Here is a 21,813-nt window from a genome sequence, read left to right on the forward strand (position 1 = left end):
GATGGAAAATTTGATATGAGCCAATAATGTACGAAGTTTTATAACAATGGTGAAAATCGAGAGAGGGGGTGAGAGAAAACAAAATCTCTCCTTTTAAAAGGTATTCTGTATTTTGCATTTCTAAGACCACAAAGACAACCTAGCCAGGCTAGCCTTGAGATATAACGAAACGGGCAGAGGTTGGATGAGTTTTAATTTGGTGTGCTCGACTGTTATTGACCTATGGTTTTTATCATTTATTAGTACATGACAATCCGAGAGGATTAAAAGGGGTGTTGTCATCTTGTTGGTTGTTTAAATATCGAAGGTTTAACTATATTGTCGGTCAGGTTTAGTACTCGATGTCAAAGTTTTCTTATGTAATGTGATGAAGCAAAAAAGAAAAGAACGAAGTAACTAGCGACTTGCTTCATAATCTTACTCTCTAAAAATAATGAGCAAATTTTATCGTCCACTCAAATGGTTCTTACGATATCCCGTCGTTCTTCCTCCATGTACTCCTAACAAGTGACCTACAAATAGGGAAAGGTGAACAAACCACAGGATACCAAAAATAAAATTGTTAAGGCTTGCTCTCGTAATCATCTACACTTCATAAACACTGCATTGTCCAGTGTTATTATTAAGTATAATCCGTTCCCGCCTCCTTTGTATTTTTATATTATCATTTTGCAATGGACAAACAAAAACCGCACAATAATACCCTCTTTTCAATGATGCGTCGCTATGATCCAACCTTTCGACCGGGTGTGAATTCCAAATGGATTGTTCGCTGGGGACCTATTATCACCGTGAAAGAAAGAACGGCGGGAACAGCGAAGAAGAAAAACAGGCGTAGAATGTCGTGCGCGTGGCTGTGCGCGCACCACGCGTGTCCTTAAGATAACAAATTATTTGCAGTTTTCCCTAATCCGTTTCGCAAATGAATATGAGTATATTTGCACACTGTCGATTTAGTAGTGAAAGAGAAAATATTGTACTCCCCGACATGAACATGTTCCTACTATCTACCGGCACATTTTAAGATCATCATTATTAATATTTTTAAGTACAGTAGTATGTACTATACGAAAGCGAATGACGCAAGAAAATTGAATCATCAGCAAATGTACACTTGATGTTCATAATTAAGGGTCACATTTCATAGGCAGTATTCTTGTCATTGACTGTTCGGGATATCCCCAGCATATAGTTCAACTAACAAATTATATTGAATCCCGCCACAGCACTAGCGTCCTTTGGCAAGGCGTTTATCTACATTTGCTACTCTCCACCCAGGTGTAGTAAATGGGTAATCCAGTAGGAAGGGATCTTTGAATGCTCGAGCGCCAGATCAGGGTAGCCGTGCTAATGCAAGGATAATTGTACGCAGCGCTTAGAAATATTTGTATTAAGCGCTTTATAAACGTTGCATATTATTATCATCATTTTTATTATCATTATTATTATCATTATTATTATTATTATTATCATTATTATAATTATTATCATTATTATTATTATTATTGTCATTATTTATTATTATTATTATTATTATATTGGGAATCTAATTATGCATGCATATTTGGCCGGAATTTCGTATATCATGATCACCCAAGTACCAACGAATTGTCTAGAATCGAGATTTTGATAAAGGTGTCGAAAGTTATGAAAAGGAATGCCCAACTTGTCATCATCATCATCATCTTCTGTAATCTTCAAAGGACTCTGCAGCCTATCTCGAAGATATCACTTGATAAATATGTCTTTTTCGTCATTTCGTTTTTATTGGTTAACACTCTGAAGGAAATTATCATTTTCTATTAATATCAAACGAGAAAAAAACAATGAAACAAAACCGAACAATTTTTAAATAGATATAATCAAATCCGCTTGTTTCATATACGACCTTAAGAAAAATATATTTTAAACATGTTAAAGGCGAGCTTAAAATAAAGTTCTTAAGTTCAAAAGACGTATGGTTTACAGCTTTACTGGAACTATTAAAAGTATGAGTACTGTTGTAATAATGTTATTTTTTCCTTAGTGATAACAATAATGGGTTAAGCAATTAAGCTAGGCTTATTTCGAAATAAATGCCTCGAAGGCGGTCTATCGATGTTCCAAGTATAAGAAGTACGCTTAAAGATTTGTATACACCACCCTAACCCCACGTGCCCAATAAAAAAGACAAATCACTCTTCGACTTCAATACATAAAGCATTTTATGTTAGATTTCATAAACATTATTCCTCTCTTCGTATCATAATATGTTTTCGACAAGCCGTTTAAATTGCTCCTCGGCCTGGTGTCCATGAATAGAATAGACGTTAAAGACGCAAATTAGCAAACTATCTAATACTCAATCAAGTTCTTTATGATTGTCAGTGAAGCTTTACCGCGTACATCCATGTCGCTTTTCTGTAATACCACAACGATCTGTCAACGTCAATATCCCAGGAGTTTAGGGGGAAGGCATAGCGACGTCCCGCTCGAAAGCAACCTGCAGCGCTGGTGGGCATGTTTTAGATACGACGAAGAAAGCGTGCAAGAAATGGTAACGGTAGCGAAGAGCCCATCACCCCTTTTCTTGTTATCTATGCCTTAAAGTGTTAAAATCGGGAGGGGAAAATATGTGGTTAACACTCTCCCCTTGGTAGCTCGAGGATATACAGTTGGTCTAACCGATTAACACGTGTATTGTGGTGCGTTTCATAAAACATGTCAAAAGAATATTATTGCATTATCAGTATAAAGCTACTGAAATCATTCAATTTGATTGGCTGATAGTGGTCTTGTTGTAGAACTTGTCCATTTGTTAATATAACAAGTGTTCGTGAAACAGGACCCTGGTTTTGTGCGAAACGTTAGGGAAAATAATTTTGAAGAAGCAGTGGAGGGCAGAAACAATACAACATAGCTTCTGGATATTTCCCTTTCTATTCCTTCATCGTTTTCCTAAACGTTCTTGGATTCTTAATCGTAACAAGGTGGAACTGAAGTATGCATCAACATCAAATATCTTTGATTTAGTAATCAATTACTATTATTTTACCGCGGGTTGATAAGTATTGAAAATAATGGCCCAAAATCATTTCTGAAGCGTCAATCTGTGATTTTTTCCCCAAGTTGAGTTTTACAAAAGTTATGATATTACTAATTAATCTTTGTTCTTGGTATGGTATAAACGAAGAACAAATATACCGGTTGTTCATGTTTACCCCATTCGCGTTATACAAGCATCAGCTCATCAAGATAACCATCATCATCGTCATTAGCTTCATCATCATCCTTATCATATTCGTCGGCGTTATCACACCATATATGGCAGACCCCCCCCCCCCCCCCCCTCCCTAAGATGCAACACATTTTCAGAAGAAGATAGAAAACGAAACGACAGAGCTTGTCGTTGGGGGTGTTTTTGCAATTTCTAAAGTGAAATCGAAGCCTATTTTGTGTACACTCTTGGTGAAATTGTGAAGATTTTCAGGAAAAAATTGTATGTTTTCAAAATATCTGGGGGGGGGGGAGCAACTGCCCTCACCCCCGGTTGCCTACGGCTATGCTACAAGCATTATGTACATCATCCCCGTCATCATCGAAAACATAAATACCGTCATATTTACCATAATTTTGACCATCGTCATCGGCGTCATTGCCATCTGGAATATCATCCTCATCAACATCAGCATCTCTCTTCTCATCAACACCAGCGTCATAACTTGCATCTACATGTATGTTAGTTAATATGCGCATGTCTCCACTTAATATATATCGATATACCTGTTTGATCACATGTTTAATCATTCATTCATTCATTCAAAAAATCATCCATCTGTTTATGTATGTAGTCAGTTTCCACTTAAAATGAATTATTTTTTCACATCTTCCCCCCCCCCCTCCCTCTCTCTCTCTCTGTATGCAGGCAAATGGTTATGATTACCCTCAAGAGACCACTGGAGGCTATTACTACTAACCCTTGACCATGACCAATGGTAACCCTTCAACCAGTGCAAGGAGGGAAACTGGACGATTGTGTTCCAAAATCAAGGTGGACCAGACAGAGAGGGCCACGCTTAACTTGACTGACGTCAGAGGCCGACGGTCGAACTGAAAACATTCCCAAAGGCGCCGCAGCAGCCGCCATGAATACTCCTGATCAAGATGATCAAGAAGTTTGTCAGCAAAAACTTGGCGGAAAAAAATGATCGGTCATCCACTGGACATTCAAAGCCAAGCGAGGCCTCTGTCAAAGACGGACATTAATTGCCTACTAAGATAACTAATTGTGATGTTACAATGTTCTTGTAAATGTTCTAGAAAATGAGATTTCCCATGGGAAAGACTTATTAGTTTGAAAATCTTGAACAGAATATGAATTGGATGGCATCACCATGCTCACTAAAACCGTGCACACATTCCTCCCCAATACATTCATCGTCATGATCATGTGTCGCATTTACACATAATCGTGTTTGAAGAGGGTCTAGAGAGACCAATATTATTTAACCTTGTAGTTTGGTTGAAGTACTGTATTATCTATGTATATCTACGTGATTTTTTCTCGTTTAATTATGTATCAAAGGGAATGTCCGGGGGCGTTTCGTGGAAGCCTTGTCAGACATCTTATCCAACAAGTCTTGTTATATCCAACATTTACTATAGTAACAGTGCTTGTCAGCCAATCAAAATCAAGAATTTTTCGAGATCTGACGACTTGTAAAGACAACAAATGTTGATGAAATACTACCCGATTCTGTCATCTTTTTGAGAGCAGTACCGACCGGGGGAGCAGTTCCACCATGATCTTAAATGACCCTGTTATGAGATTATTACTACATGGTATTATCTATCAATGTTAATTTAAATGTATCGACGACAGAATGGTGTGACCGAACAGACAATGTTTAACATATTTCTGACAAAACCATGAATCTTAATTTATATTGAAGAATGTAAATATTAATACACTCCATAGTGAGAATTTGTTCGAATACTAACCTGCCAAATCCATCACAGTGCAATATTGTATACAGTGTAAATAGTTCTAAAGATATTATTGTTTTTCATGATGAAAAGAAAAATTGAATTCGTTCTATCTTGTCGGAATTTGTATGATATTGTATATACATGTACATAACATGATGAATAAAATTACAATCTTGTTGAAATGATGGAGAATGGTTAACATATATTTTTTTATCTCAGTATTTTTAATGACGTGAAACATTTTCATTTTGTCCTGATAAACAGTTACAAACGTACCAATATCTATACACTATATCACAATTATATATTTCTGATTATATATACAAAGTACAATGGAAGAGAAAAACATTGGACAACATAGAAATACGGATTTTCTCTGAAACAAGGATTGTGTGGGCGTCGTGCTCGTATTTCAACAGTCAGACCGCAGGTCCCTATATGCTAATGAGCAAACAGGATAGATTCATCCAAATCATCTCGTGGCTGAATCCTCCTCCCAGCAAAATCTCGTGAATCATGAGATTTCTGTCTCTAAAATATTACCTCCTTTAACCTAAAGTCAAATTTAATACCATTGCACCATCGGATAGAGAAAATGTTTCTCTTTCATATTGGTCATTTATATTGTATAAAAATATTTTGATAAATATGTATATGAATTTCAGGCCTGAAAATGTCCTTAAAACTTACAAAAAACAAGTATTATGAAATGAGCTCCTTGTAGATAAGTGATTTGTTCTGCTTTTCCCAAATGATAAGGATAAAATCATGAAAATATATCTCCGTTTTCGAAAGCATTTTTTTTTTCATTTATCTATTTCACTGATGCATTTGACATGTTGGAAGAATCTGCATATACAGCAAAAAAGAATAAAATGATAATGATACAATTAACAGATTAAAAAGGGATGTGTACCACGTTAGCCAGTCATTCCATTCCGGTGTTAATATGTTCGATGCTACTTCAATACCTATGGGAGCTATTACAACTAATTTGTTTTGTTTTACTTTACACTTTGGCATTATGTCCAATCTCTAGGGTGTAATGTTAACACCTTAAGGTGTCGTTCTCTAATGATGGCAACTGGTAATTTTTTGTCAACCCAGATTTACAGTGTAAATGCTTGCGATAGTAGCTCCTCGATCTGCTTATGCTCATGATGTTATTAAAAGTTTGTGATGTACATACCGCATATACAATTTTTGAAAAAGGCCATATAAATCTCGACCAAAATGATAATATACATTGAACTGCACCGACACTTTCATTACACCATTTTGTCCTTGTTTCTTATTTGATTTTTACATGTATAGTTCATTGTTTTATAGGAAGAGTGCATCCCTTGTCAAAGTGTGCAATATTCTGAAAAAAAAATCAATAACGGTAGAAACAGTAATAATGATGTAATAGTTTTTTTTTCTGGGGGGGGAGGTGTTGTTATTCACTCATTAACCTGGAAATATTCTGATCACAACACAAATATTTTGCGCTTAAGAAATGACGGCGTAGATCAATTTGAATTGCATAGGTTCTTTGCCACATTACACTCTAAAAAAAGGTTTACCAAATATTGGGTAAAATGGAAACATGCATGTTGGTTGGGTAAAAGCACTATGATACCCAATATTTTGTAAATTTTACGAGTTGTTGCGTTAAAATAGCCCAATATGCATGGGGTAAAAAATACCCAGCAAACATGCATGCCCCCTTTCTATATATCCAATATTTGGTAGATTTTTACTCAGTGTTTTTAAAGTGTACACTGCAAAAAAATGAAATGTTAATTTGGCACTTACAGTGCTTGCATAGTGACTGAACTACGACTGCTGATTTTCTAATTTAAATTTGAACTAAAAAATCAGCACTCGTAGTGCAGTCACTATACAAGCAGTGTAAGTGCTAAATTAGCACTTCATTTTTACAGTGTATATACATTAGATTTATCATTGAAAAAAAATACGACGCATTCTCTCTCAAATATTGAGGATCATTCCCCAAAAGTTTGATTCCCATCAACAGCGAAAGGGTCATTGGTCCCATATTGATTGCAGCACCATAATAGTGTCCAGTCACTAACAACGTAATGGAAGGCGTAGATACAGGCAAAGCTCAGCGTTCAGCACATCTTGCGTTACTGTGGGGGGGGGGGTGGAGCTCACCCGCTGATTGGTTGGAAAGTTTAGAGATGGGCTGCTGTTATGTTGACGTAGCACGGTACGGTGAATTGTGATTGGCCACTTGCTATAGAATAAATCACGGAGTACGTCGATGCCACGCCCCCTAGAACTCCAACCAGTATGATTTCAGCGTGGATAACTTTGTGATGAATGGCAAGATGTCTGCTCAGGAACAGAGAGAGAGAGAGAGAGAGCGGGATAAATAGAGAGAGAAGGGCGGGGAATTGGGGGAATGGTTGGAGAGAGGGGGTGAATGCTGACATAATATAATTGATTATAAATTCAACACAGTATTTTCATGATTAAGATTTACTTTCCTAATATTTAAACTGAATTAGATAAAACTCTCGAGGAATAAAGAGATGAGTAAATTATGTTTTACACTTGACGTGTATATACACTTGACGTGTATATACATAGGAAATTGTGAGAAACATTTGGAGATAGAGTGATAAGGGCATTGTGTGTGTTAATAGAATTGGGCAGAAAACTAGGAGATGCTGCATTAAAAATGTTTTTCTTGTTTCATGGAACTTGATCGTAGATAGGTTCATAACGTATAATGGGGTGACCATATTTCGCATAAATTTGAAAAATAATCATGAAGTTGATTTTCAATCAAAAATTCCTCACAGTTCGCACAAAATTAATCAAAATCATAAATACCAGACGGAAGGCAAGATCCCAAAGTCAAATTAGCTTGAGGGAATTATAAAGTCGGTCAATGGTTTCGCTCGTATCGCGATCTCAAAATTTCATGGCGATCGACTAGTGCGGGCTCGGCTGAAAAAAGTGTTTACTCATAAAAAAGTGTGACCTCACTTTGCGCACGATCGTTTTGCAAAGCTTTAGATAAAAAAAATCAAGCAGACAAAGGTAGGATAATTATATCAGATGGAGGTTAAAATGCCATAAAGTCGTTAGGTATAACATTTTACTTATTTGGAGACCTCTGCTGCAAACTGGTGATTTCTTGATGCTTGTCGAGAAGACCGGATTTTCTCAGAGCGGACGCAAAAGGTAACAAAATTCGCTGATGTTTTACCAATATTTTCACAATTTGAGACCTTACCTCCAAGAAAATTACCATACTGGGTAATTTTGGTCGATGATATCATTTTTTCAAGATATTAATTAGACAAAGAGATATTCGACCGCGCGCAAAATTAGGTAACGCGCGAAGTAAGTTCACACCACCATATGTGTCCAGCCACCCCAAAACCACAATAAGTCGCCGGGAAAGTTCTCTTTAGCTAGCCAAAATGTAATTTGGTTTTAAAAAGAAGGGGAAAAATAGTGAATTAGCTCGACGTCTGAACGACTTAATGTTCTTCTTTATACTGTCAATATTTTAATAATAAGAATCTCAAATTTCATTCTGGGCTACCTACCCTTCTGAAAAGAACAGTGTCACATAGCATGAGCGCACGGTGTTTCCAAAGTGTAAACTGTGGACACGTCGACAGTGTGACCATTCACAGCGTGTTCACACGGTCGACAATGTGGATGTGTAATTCTTACTGTTGAAATGCTCAAAATCAAGATTGTGAAGATATATATTTTCACACTGTGCATGGACACCTCGACAGTGTGTGACTGTTCACAGTGTGTTCACATGGTCGACTATCTGAGTTTGTGATTCACAATGTTGAAATGCTCAAAATGAACAGTGTGAAGGTGATATCACACTGTGTTACACACTTTCTGAACACACCATGGCACACACTGTGGGACACTGTGTTCTTCCCAGTAGAGTATTGGTTTTGGGGAAGCTGGTCACATTTTATCTTCTCCTACCCACCTTCCACTGTCATCAATTGATGAATCTTTGTGAGAGCCTCCGTATAAGAGTCGAAGGTAGAAGAGGGAGGGAAAGACGAACGTAAGGAAGGTCACCGTAGACCCTCCCACCAGAGACAGGATAGCTCCAAAATGGGGAATGGTTTCACCAGTAAAGAGGACCAGTCCTACGACAAGGGTTCGAATAATCATCCGCTTCCAGCTGAATTCTGCAGAAAAAAAAGAAAGAAAAGAAAGAAAGAATGAGAAGCTAAAAGGAAGTTGATATGTATTCCAAACTCGCTTTCTTTCAGTTTTATTTGTCTTTTACAGTATATGGGCAATCCCATCGAGTTGGGTCAATTTTTAGGACATACCATATCTAAAACAAAACACCGTGTTTCATTTAAACTAAACACATATCTTTTAATGATTACATCAGCAAAAGTGGTGTCCCACAAAGATTTACTAAGTAAACATTATGATGAGTTGCAAATTTAGACTTGTCAATCTATTACCAATGATATATAAATGTGATGTCCATGTAGGATTGTAAACAAATATTTAAAATCAAGCAAAACATTGAAAATTTAATTTCATTGTAAAAAAATTAATGTAATTTCTTACAGTTTCGATTAATTTTTAAATGAGCGCGTCGACATAAATCACTTACTATTTCTTCTTTTTTAATTGTTCAATCTGTACAGATTTGGCAACAAGGGCCAACTTGCTTGAACCACAAACTGTGAAAACAATGGTGCTTCCACATTTTGTTCAGGGAGGAATACAACTTTGTTTCACATGACAATGAGGAGAAAATAAAAATATATGTAATAATATACAAAATGAATAGCGAGTGGATAGACTTATTAGTCCCCTAGTCTGCATACCCAGCAAGATTTGCATATAACTTTTTTTAAATTAAACGACACCTTGAAAAAGTCATAACTTTTTTATCTCGCAATCCGATTTTGATAACATTTTTAGTGTAATGCTTGCTTGATTTTTTAATTTCATTCATGTAAACTATTGTTTTGGTTGGTTTCGTCCTTTACACAATACTCACTGTCCGTCCCAAGTTACATAAGGATTAAATTAATACATTTTAATCTGGAAAAAAAATCTTCGAGAATCACGTTGTGGGCATTCATTAATCAAATGCAAATAAACTGCTGATGTTTCTTACGCAATGGTATATGAAGGGCTTCCTCGAGCTGCTGACATAATGGGTTGATGACGATGACGAAACCGAAAACCAAATGAAGTAGAATCATGATGGTGACTATTTTGTGGATGACTCCCTTGTATATGATATCGAGGATGTAGTCGGTGTTCATGGTGATGAAGAGATCACCGTAGACGAAATAACCGGCAGCCGCCACAGGGAAGTACATCACGACAATGACTAGCGGGGTAAAAAGAAATAATATTAAGAAATTAGTGTTGGACCTGTGTTGCCCTGACCGTGGTGGCAGTCCATGTAGGGCGCCATCTCATGTCATGGTGAAACGGTAGCAGCTATTTCCAGAGTCTCGACTTGAAAGGGTATCCCAGGCTGAAAATTTGATCACAATTGGACAAGGAATAGAGAAATCATGATACTTTAAAGATTTGCATTACCTCGGTAAAACATCTTGATGCGAGTCTTCATTAATATTCAATGAACATACTTATGATTAAAAGGGGGGGGGGGTTGCCCCAGCTCTTATTAATAGTCAGTCGATAAAATGATATAAGGTCACTAAACTGTTGTAAATTTGGACTTGGAATTGAAATTTCAATATAACATACAAAATATTTCCAAACTTTAAACATGATTTAACTATAATATCTCACTTGAATACGCCAGAGCAATACTCTTCGGGAATGATTTTGGCTCCCTCATGTCGTGTTGTATCGTAGGGAAAGCTGCATGTCCTCCAAAGGCAAATATGATGGTTCCAAAAGCTACAAAGAAACTGACGAAAGAGGGCGACGTGTGTGTTGTGTCCGGGTAGTCATGGATTTCCGTCATGATTTGAATGAATAGAAGAATGCAGGCAATGCTCGTAGCTGCCATGGCGCCAATGGCTACTGGCCTGGTCAGAAATGGAAGAGGAGAAAATGGGAAATTAGTGACATAGGATAAACAGTAATTTTTTTTAAACAGTAATTTATTTTTTCAGCACTCCGGTTAAGCTCGTCACTCTTAACAACAAGTTGTTTAAACGTTGAAACAATTTCAAGGAACTTGTTTAAATTGTTTAAACTAATTAAACACTTTAAAACAAAATGTATACATATGTTTTATAACTTTAAACAATAGTTGTTAAAGTGACAAGCATAAACAATGTTTTATATTTTTAAGCCATGTGTTTAGGAATTTAAAAGTACAGGAAGCCGAAATGGCAGGGGCTATCATTTAAAAAAAGTTCAGAGAGAGAGAGAAACAGGGAAACAGAAGAGGCTGAAAAAAGGTTAATGAGAGGAAGAATAAGGAAACTAAAGCAAAGATGAATAGGAAGATTTTGTTTAAAATAGATGCAAAGAGGGGTCAGTCTAAGTAGTGTTTGAGATACATTACATTTTATTTTTAAAAAATCATTGAAACACGAAACGAAAAAAAGACGAGTATTAAACAAAAGTAAAGGGTGTTTAAAGGTGTGTGTGCTGGTGTGTTGGTGTGTGAGGGGTGATGGCATGTGTGGGGTTTTGGGGTGTGATAGTTATAACACTATTGATTATAATAATAATAATAATTGCAATAACAGTTGTTTACCTACCAGAAATCTTTGGGGGTGCCAAACCACGTTAAAGGAATGAGACAGGCTGCTATGATGGGCAACCAATAGCAGAACGAGAACCCCCTTTCGACTAAAAGCTCCATATTACTTGCTGCCAGTAGGAGGAAGACCGTACTCACTCCAAACAGGGTTGCGTTCACACAAAACGTTACTATGTAGCTGTTACAAACACCGGGAAAATAACAGGGACAGAGAAACGTCGCAGTATTATTTAACATGTTAAAAAAAGCCAACCCGCTTATAAACTGCAAAGCCTTCCAGGCTATAAACACAATTATGCAAGCGAAGTTTAAAAAAAAATCATGTGTAAGGGATGGGGTGGGAAAATTCTTTCCAATCCCGGAAGGGGTCAGTGTTATGTTCACAAAATAGCAGGATATTTGTTTTCAATATTTCAGCATTAAAGTAATTCAACAATCTTTAAAATACAATACCTCGCGAGCCGACCCCCCCCCCCAAAAAAAAAGAAGATAAATAAAACATAAATATCATGGCTATGAATTAATCTAAGTTGTTCTTGTTGAAAGGATTATGTGAAGCGTTGTGGCCCATTGGATAAGTCTCTGGACTTTGAAGCAGAGCGTCGTCGGTTCGATCCCAGGCCATGGTGCTATTTCGTTCAACAAGAATTCGATCCAAAATATGATCCATTCAAGACACCTGACGAAAATCGGTACCGGCAGGAAGTAATTCCTCAAATGGCTGTGAGCACCGAAATCGGTTGCAGATCTTAGCCGGGGTAATATTAAAGCACCTCGAGCACCAAATAAGGTTGATAACTGCACTATACATCATTTATTATTATTATTTTGGTTAAAACTTTGTATAAAATATCACGGTAGGCTACTATAGATAAAAGCAAATGAATACTCTCTCCCCCATAAAAAAAAACATATATATAATGATAATAATAATAACAATAATGATAATAATAATGATAATAATAATAATGATAATTGAATAATTAAGAAAACAATGATCAATGAAATAAAATACAAATGAATGAAAAACAATACAATAAGAATATTGCAATAAATGAATATATAAAAAATAAATGCATACATTAACAGATGATCAAAATGAAATAAAATAGGCCTAGCATGAAAAGAAATAATATAAGTTATGTTACACTACCTTACCTTCCTATTTTGCCATACGCCTCGAACCCTATAGCAGGGTAGGGATACCGGGTATGACATGCATACTTATCTGGGAACCTATCCTTGATGATGGTCCAGCACCGGCCTAGAACTACACCCGTATAAGCCGACATGATCGCAGCAATTATTATCAATGGCAGACCAAACCAACCTATGAAACATAAGGGAAGTTGTAATCTTTTGTGATTAATTTGAGTTAAATATATTCAATGGTTAATAAATTACGACCATGCAATGGTAAATTATTTCAATAAGTTGCCTCTGTAAATGCCAGGAGGCCCTCCTCTTTTTTTATAGACCCGAAATCACATGCCTACCGCAGTTACAGTACATTGCCATTGTTAAACTATCTCACAAAGGAAAATTTGATTCCCAAGTTGCTTACAAGGTCACGACCACTTCGTCAAAATAATAAATGGAATACAAAATTGGAGGATATTAAATAAATCTAAATCGGATGTAAAATATGAAAGTTGGGATATACTTTAGTTCCGCTTATTGCGAAACACTGTTTCTAGGGAGTATTCAAATAGGCCTCATAATCAAATGGTAATACAGATAAATTTATATTGCGTTAAAAAACGGGTGAGCATGGGCTTATATCCGCTCGCGCTTTCTGTTCATTAGGGGGGGATGGCGCTTTGTATTATTGCGTAATGTTCCCCAGATGAATAAAACTTTCCGCGGATCGACACCTTTCGGGGGTGGGGATTAAAAAGATTAAACTTTGTTTTCCGACATGAGGCTTCTTTTTTTTCTTCTTCTTCTTTCTCTTTTCTTGCCTTTGTAATACGATCACGTTCTCTTCACAAAGGAGATCGCGTAATCGACATATGTCAATACTATGCGCGCATAACTTGGAACAATGGATTCGGGTCAGAAGGGTGAAATTTACTACGCGCACTGTCTTTCATTGCAGAAATTGCATTCTTGTTCCATTATTGCTTCAAGTTTCGCTCGAGTAAGACGTATTTGTGGTCCGCTCTATTAAATCAGACCAGACCATTCATATTCTACATAACCGCGATTCCCAGTTCGGGAACTCATGCCCGTAGATACAGGACACTAAAAGCATGGAGCTGTAATAGCTCCATGCTAAAAGTATTCCAACCTTTTTTCTGTCAACGAAGCGAGATTAAGATTTTTTTTGCTTCATTTTTGCTTCTGACCTGAAATATAGACTATAAACTCAAGCCTCGAAGTTTAGCCACATGTAGAATTGATGATACAATTTGGACTATCTACAAAATCCAATCTACTTCTTCACGACAGTCTATAGATTCTATGACGTTGGAATATTTAGTAAAGTCAGGATGGACAGTTGCCTATCGCTTTCATCACATCGGAGTAGCATGAGAAGAGACCAGTGCAACGCAGAATTTCAAAGCCCGGTGAGTTGTCTCAGACCAGGTTTGGTATTGTCAGTTTCGTTTACATGACCCCTTATTTTGTTCGATGCTAATCAACATTTTACAATTATCATTATTTATAATATTACATTATATTATTTATTAATTATAATTAACAAATTTATATTTTGATTTCCAGATTATAGGGCCTACAGGAGATTAGCAATGTCTTTCTGTGGCCGTTAAATTTAAAAGTAAACTTATGTTACTAGAGGTAAAGATCCCCCTTCATAAAGGATCAAGGAAGTCATGACCAAACAAGCACATGTCAACATAGTCAATATGAAATGAAAAAAGAACCCGGCCCACTCACTTATCGGTATATTTTGCAACAGTTGACTAGCGCACAGGACTATCTTTGCTTTTTTTGGAGGGACATAACTGTTGCGCCCCCACCCCCCCAAAAAAATATATAAAAGATAATACTCCGCGCTTACGCCCAAAAATGGAACACGTACCCCCTGGAATCTAAAGCGTTAAGATGGATATGACGTTATTTATATATATACATATATATATATATATATTTTTTTTTTTTTTTGAAAGATCAAAGGAAACGAACATGAACAATAAATATCATAAAAAAGGCGTCTTGTACAGAAGGTTGTACGTGGCACCGCCATAATTTGAACCCTACGCGTCGTCCAAAGCCCCCCCCCCCCCCCCCGTTTGTCAAAAGGGTACGTGTCTTTGCATTACTTTTTTCTCATCTGCTCATGTTATATCCAAGATGTCAATGCGCGCAGCTTGACCTTTTGAAGTACTTTTGTTTCCGGTGGTCTCGTAATAGCGGGTGGAAGCTCTATCCACCTATGCTATGCTATGACTCCGATGCTTCAGCATATACATGATGGTAAATTGCAATTCGTCTACTGCCAACTTGTCCACTCACCACATGGTCAACTTCATTTAGTCTAATGCCATTCCTTCCATCTATATTTCGTCTAACAACCAGGTCCAGTAACCATTTGGTCAAATCATTTCTTCGTCTAATAACCAGTTCGTCTATGACCATTTCGTCTCTTAACCAATTAATCTAATATCCGTTTTAGTTTCATTCATTTTGCCCAATGAACACTTGGTCTCATTAGACCAAATGGTATACGGAATAAAAGGCCATTGGACCAACTAATTGGACCAACTGATGGTAGACCAACTTATAGTGGACGAGTTGGGAATTGGACGAATTTGCATTGCACCAAATGAAAATAAGCCTACATGATCTCGTCCTCTGAACATCAGAATAAATCACATTGTTTATAATTATCCAGACAAATCTTCGAAAAAACTAGAAAAAATACCTACCGGCATCAACAATAGCTCGTGGTAATGCTAGCACTCCTGTTCCGGCCATCTCACCTACGATGAAGATACCAGTCGTTATTGTTCCCAGTCCCTTTGCAACCTGTAGAAAGGGTATATTTCATAATAAGCAATGATTTCATTTGATACTGCACTCAACCCAGGATAGGTGAATAGGTAATCAGTAAGAAATTCTTGGAATGATTGAGCGCCTAGGCAGCCCAGCTGAAAACCTTGGTAATAAGATCAAGGACCCAGTGGGATAACAATTTATGGAACTGAAGTGGCGACCCGGAGTAAATATTCCGTTTTCATTATTATTATTATTATTATTATTATGCCGTTGTCATGATTATTACTGTTTTGTATTTATATATTTTACAGGAAAGCAGTAAACGTCATATCATAATTTATGAGCTAGTGTATAGTGAGCTAGTATAGGGGAGAGGTGAGCCGGGGATACACCCCCCAAAAAAATGAAAATGTTGCCAGAACAAACTAAGATAACAGTAAAAGTAAAACGGATTTACAATATTCATTCAAAATCTAAATACAGAATTAAATTTTTATTCTGTAATTTTCAAGGTCTGCGCTTACTCGTGACTGTTTATGATTGTAATCATAATTATCATTTTTATGAATGGGATCAAACATTTATCATCATGCGATTTGTTGGAAGAGCTTCACGTGATTATGGGTTGTTTTAACTATTTCAGAATTGATACTCCATGATCATAATGATGTACTTGTTATTCGGAAAGTGACGTAACTTTTATGACGATATATCCCAAATACTACTCGGGAAATGACGTCACAGCCAAGCAGTGGAGTGTGACTCGAAACCGGACTGGAGTCCGTTTTTGCCGGTCTCGGACTCTGACTCGAAGGTTCATGACTCGGTCTCGGACTTGGACTCGGGGCCCTTGACTTGATGACTCGGCGAAGAGTCCGGCGCGAGATTGGGTTATTTTGGCACTAAAGGGGTAATGCACGCAGTTTCCATACTCCGAAATTTTCCCAATATTCCACACAGTATTTTCAAATATCACTCACACAATGGCAGCCACGTCGGATCACGGAGTACTAACGTTAATAGTACTCCAATGCCTATGCGATGCCTATGCGCAGTACATGTTACGCGCGATATAGTAATAGTATGTGTAAACACACGAAAAACATGGCTGCCCGTTTTCGCAGTCTGAGCTACATGCTTATGTTTTGAACAAGGCCTCTTGCCTAAACGCAGAAAACGTTGCAATATCTTTGAAACCTTAATCTCTGATATCATATGATATGTGTATCTGAATTTCACTTTCATATAATAGAAAACCTTCACTTTACCATATCTGGCAAAGTATGTTCTCAGATTACATTTACACATATCTAAAGTTTGGGGATTTTTTGCTTATCGAACAGGGAGGGTACTGCGAAACAACTAAAAAGTTGGTATCTTGGTATGTTTCTAATGAATTTCTTACTAAACATGTAAACTGCATGTAATTTTTGGACTCTGATACATCACCATGATCACTGCATCACTGTCGCGGTGTCAGGGCTGTAGCCAGTGGCCAGATACCGATCGCGGTAGCGTCGGCTTTCATTTCTTTAGCTCAGCTTGTAATAAATGTTTTAAAAACCGTCTGCTTGATAAAGAAGGTGGATACCAGTAAGCGATTTGGTCAGTATACTGACGAAAATTATAATGTTTTCATTTCTTCAGTGGACAATGAAAATTTCCTAAAACTAAATCAACTATGGATTTGCAGTTTTCGAGGGAATTTGTTCGGATAACTTTGATTATAATTATTGTACATCGGGACTTGCTATATGTTTTCCTGATATTTGAATATCAAAACGAACGAAAAATGTTGGAATGCTAAAATCAAAATGAGAAAAAATTAAATGAAATGAAAATTATGGGCATCGATGGATCCGATAGTACTATTCACTCCGGGTATTCACTTCTGGCCTGCGCCTCTCAGTGAATAGTACTATCTGAGGCATATACTCATAGCTTTAATCACAAACTTTCGAGACGAAGTATATGTGTACTAACACCGCAAAATAATGCACAATTTAGTCAATCAGGGCCCTGTTGCATAAACATTGTGTAATTTATGTCATTATGGCATAAAGTTTTATGCAACAGGGCCCAGTTATATCCATACAGAATTTCCGCAAAATTCATGTATAATTATCATTCATTATTATGCATACCTCCATCGTGCCGATTGCAGAGGTGTTTCTATTGGTGTCTGATATAATGCGTTCTTCATCTTCTCGTCCCTTCATCTTCAACCAATCAAACCTTGGCATGGGATTTATTTTCTTTCGTAGGACGATGCCCTTGTTTAACCTGCTAAAGTAGAAAAACGGGCATTCAAAAAACTCAATCGAGTTAATGAATTCGCTAACATACTAGGTGCAGATTATTAATGGCAGTTATGATGGTCAAAAAGGAAGAAACGTTGATAATAATGACAATGATGGTGATAATGATAGTAGTAGTAGTAATAGTAGTAGTAGTAGTAGTAAAATAAAAAAAATTATGATAATGACACTACTACTACTACTACTACTACTACTACTACTAATGATAATGATAATCAATAGCATTAATTTTACTGATATCAATAATGAAAATAATGGCAAAAACGATAGCAAATACAAGGATTGTAATTACCATTTCAACTAAACTGATCAAAGAAATGACGAAAACTTTATGAACAATCATGCTGATAAAGAAGATTATTATACCAACAAAAAAGTCCTATAAGCAATATTAATGTTTCTCATAATGAAAATACAATATGAATATGTAATAACAATGACATGAATTAGATTGAAGTGTCAAAATATTTTTGATAAAAAATAAAATAAAGATTTGAACTGTAAGCCCTTGAAGATTACGAATGTGTGTGTCATGAACACGTAAGCCTTTTTATTTCATTTTTTTCCATTATGCATCTATATCAAGCCTGTACACTTTGCAAAGAATAATTCCATATTTGTAGTCACAATATGCAAGCTTTCATTGAAATCCCTTATAAACACGCAATGCGAAAATTTCTACAATATCTACTTCTTTTTTCTCCTCACATAAATGATTACTGGAACGTATAATACACAGATAGGGAAATTACATTCAAGAAGATATTGTGCATTTATACGTGTTTCCTTCACCAGAGGAATCATATTATCACATATGTTCTTCGACATGTCAATTGTTGTATTTCAAGATATTCTATTGCAACAGAAAAGATCAATGGTCAAACTGTTTGCTGTGTTAAAGGTAGAATTGAGAAGACTCCCCATTTAAACAAATAAAATCAAGTTATTATCAGCCATATCGGAGTGCAGTTGAATTCGTACTGGATTCACACAATCGGTTGTAATTACCAGAACGGACAAACAACATAAACAATACTGTTAGTAATATAAAAAAAAACATACCTGTCACCTGAGCACAATTTCGGCAGTTATGCGGAATGAAGGGTCTTGTTGAGCTCCCTAAAATTCACATGAACCTTTCTCCTTTTGCAGATTTCCCAATGAGTGTTACTCCCGAAGCAGTAGACATGACACCATAAATATAATTTTGCTTTTTTATAAGGAAAGAAACTTTTGAAGCGCACTCGATCGAGGGCTGTCAGCTGATTGAAAAGTTTTTGTATTTGCTCAGTCATTACAAATGGGTCACAAAGTTCATTCTACTACAACGTCACGTGAGCTTGTTTCAATTTTAGCTATTTGACACACAGGTAATAAAAGCTGCTTCTCCCTTGCAGATACGTGTACTTTCTACTTTAATTTGTAACAAATGTATTTGTTCCATCGATTATCAATATGGTTTTTTTTGCTATACATATACGTAAATAATGACATCATGCAGCATTAATATGGCTTAATATTGCCCCGGCTTTAGCACAGTTACCCTGATGAGGTGCTCGAGCATTGGAGGAATTCCTTTCTACCGGGTACCCACAGCACCTGGGTATTTGGTATTACACGTTAGTCTACATATAAATCTGAGCCGTTATGGCTATGTCGAGAGACAGAGAGAGGTCTGAGGTAATGGGTGATATCAAGTTCAATGTTGACCTTTTTTGGTGTTGGTGTTAGGTGAAGATTACATGAGCATAACACCAAGCCTAAAATGAGGTTGGTCCAGAGCTGTCACCCTCTAGGGTTTGAGCCATTGATATTGTGATCTGTATCATTTTTGTAAACTCAAGAATAAATCATGGAGATAAAGAACGCAGTCCAAATGTTGCTTCCAATTCCGACACCAACATTATACTTAATATTACCCATTGCATTGCATATTATATCATATGAGCTGTATTGTAGGTAATCATGTTGATAGTCCCGTGACTACTATAAAATCTTTATGGAGGAAATATATTATTCGTTTATACGTGAGCTTTTAATGATTTCCGCCCCAATGACCGTGATTAGTATTATTATTCTAACCGAGATCAAATAAATTAGGACTGTTAATAAATGTGCATTTTATTTCAACTTCCTCAATTTCCTATTGCCATGAAGCCACGAAACCTGTTATTGTTTCTGTTTTAAGGGCCTATGTAATGATATGTCTCATAGCTAAGTAAGATGACTTATTTCCGGCCAGCTATATTGGATACAATTATTTCAAACCCATACATTAAGACAATAAAAACAGGTAAAATGAGGAAATAATATATCGTTAATTTAACATTGTATCATGCACTGTTTTAGTCGTCCAAAATGAATTATATTTCCATGGGCAGAGAAGGAGAGATGATGAATGATCATGATTATAAAATTCACATCTGTATTGCTCCCGATGTCCACCTATGATGGCATGATGTTTTTCGTCCTTTTCTTTTAACTCTTAAACATTCGCATTAAAGTTTTGCTTTGAAACGAGTTCTTTTTTATTCCACCAGTAGGAAATAGGTTTTTTTTTCGAATAAAAAGACGAGTGTACACCTCTTCACGATGTTGCTTTCATCTGATACAAAATTTGGCCTCTTTCCTGAATAAATGCCTTGTTAATCATTTTAATATTCTATCATCGCATGCAGAATCCATGGAAGATAATACTACACATGCTAGAGAAATATGTTATTGTTTACGACTGTGCAAATAAAATTAAATCGCACTTTGCTCCCTCCATTCATATCTATTATTATAAGTATTATTTACGTACAGTCACAATGAATTGTGCAGTCTTGAAATAGGAACCGAAGCTTGGATATAATCATAATAATGTGGAGTTATTATTAGATCGAGATTGACTATTTCAAATGAGACAAAAGTAACATTTACATGAGGAACGATCATGCCGTGTGACATATTATTTCTTATTTTTTCTGAATTCCTCGTTCTGACTCATCTTTACATTTATAACTTGAATCGTGTACTAGTAAATATGTATGTATATAAACGAGGTACAAAGTTTTGTGCTTAATTCAAAGTAAGTTATTTGATCTGCTTTCCACACATTTTCGACGATGCTCTATCGTCTTTCTCAAGTGAAAGGCACGACCACACACACACACCCTCACACACACACACACACACACATATATATATATTTATACATATGCGAGGGTGTGTGTGTGTGTTACATCTTCGCTGAGTTCTATGATGAGCTTTCCGTTTATTTACATTAAATTTCATATTATAAATACGGCCTTGCTGAAAAATATCTGTCTATAATATGTTGCTGATAGCATGTTTTTTATTACCTGATCTAAATGAATAAACATAATATTTTACTAAAATATTTTCTTAGAATCAATATATATTACATTGTTAAGCATTTTGAAACATTTTCCACATTGGTCACTGAATATTTGCTGACTTTTTAAATCTTTATTTAGTTTGCTTCAGTGCCTTCAGTAAACATGTTTAATTATATCAAAACTTAGTATTGCATGAAAAATGTACGGAGGGTTTAATGGGGACTTTTAATGTTTTCAATGTTATTTTTCATATCATTTATCTAAATGATTTCTATGTTGACTGTATATATACAATATGTTTTTCTGTTTTATATAAGGTATTAATGTCTCAATGTAATATGGAGTCATGATTGACGATATTTTGTTTTCATATATTTTCTTCATATCACTCTCCATCCTCCTTGGCCATTCTCTCTGAACATGAATTGACAAAATTATTGATATCAGTTTGTTATGATTGATTCCCTCGCTTATTCCATCATAAACGATAATTTCATTTGCA

General features: G+C 36.1%; 1 protein-coding gene across 5 annotated transcripts; it reads right to left on the bottom strand.

The window, feature by feature from the left end:
• Nucleotides 1-4,889: 4,889 nt before the first annotated feature.
• On the bottom strand, nucleotides 4,890-19,255 carry LOC129282456 (uncharacterized). 5 transcript variants are annotated; one of them, XM_064113859.1, is made up of 9 exons: nucleotides 19,040-19,238; nucleotides 17,797-17,935; nucleotides 15,583-15,682; nucleotides 12,848-13,019; nucleotides 11,688-11,867; nucleotides 10,762-11,003; nucleotides 10,112-10,330; nucleotides 8,948-9,155; nucleotides 4,890-7,308 (listed from the first exon to the last, which is right to left on the bottom strand). In XM_064113859.1, the coding sequence occupies exons 2-9, from the start codon at nucleotides 17,893-17,895 to the stop codon at nucleotides 7,149-7,151; spliced, it is 1,380 nt and encodes a 459-aa protein (XP_063969929.1). In that variant the 5' UTR covers nucleotides 17,896-17,935; nucleotides 19,040-19,238; the 3' UTR covers nucleotides 4,890-7,148. The 5 variants fall into 5 exon arrangements, with proteins under 5 accessions (XP_063969929.1, XP_063969928.1, XP_063969930.1 ...); XM_064113858.1 differs by having other exon boundaries at nucleotides 5,165-7,308; nucleotides 17,797-17,938; nucleotides 19,033-19,255; XM_064113860.1 differs by having other exon boundaries at nucleotides 5,165-7,308; nucleotides 19,033-19,253.
• Nucleotides 19,256-21,813: the final 2,558 nt, after the last annotated feature.

The sequence above is a fragment of the Lytechinus pictus genome, chromosome 19, assembly GCF_037042905.1.
Source record: "Lytechinus pictus isolate F3 Inbred chromosome 19, Lp3.0, whole genome shotgun sequence".
In the NCBI taxonomy this organism is placed as follows: domain Eukaryota; kingdom Metazoa; phylum Echinodermata; class Echinoidea; order Temnopleuroida; family Toxopneustidae; genus Lytechinus; species Lytechinus pictus.

Excerpts from the sequence above, each read along its gene's own strand:
- LOC129282456 (XM_064113859.1), bottom strand. The coding sequence starts at position 17,895 with ATGCCAAGGTTTGATTGGTTGAAGATGAAGGGACGAGAAGATGAAGAA. Across the intron at positions 15,683-17,796 it reads CTGCAATCGGCACGATGGAG|GTTGCAAAGGGACTGGGAAC; the intron begins GTATGCATAATA and ends CCCTTTCTACAG. Across the intron at positions 9,156-10,111 it reads AGCCCTTCATATACCATTGC|AATTCAGCTGGAAGCGGATG; the intron begins GTAAGAAACATC and ends TTTTTTCTGCAG.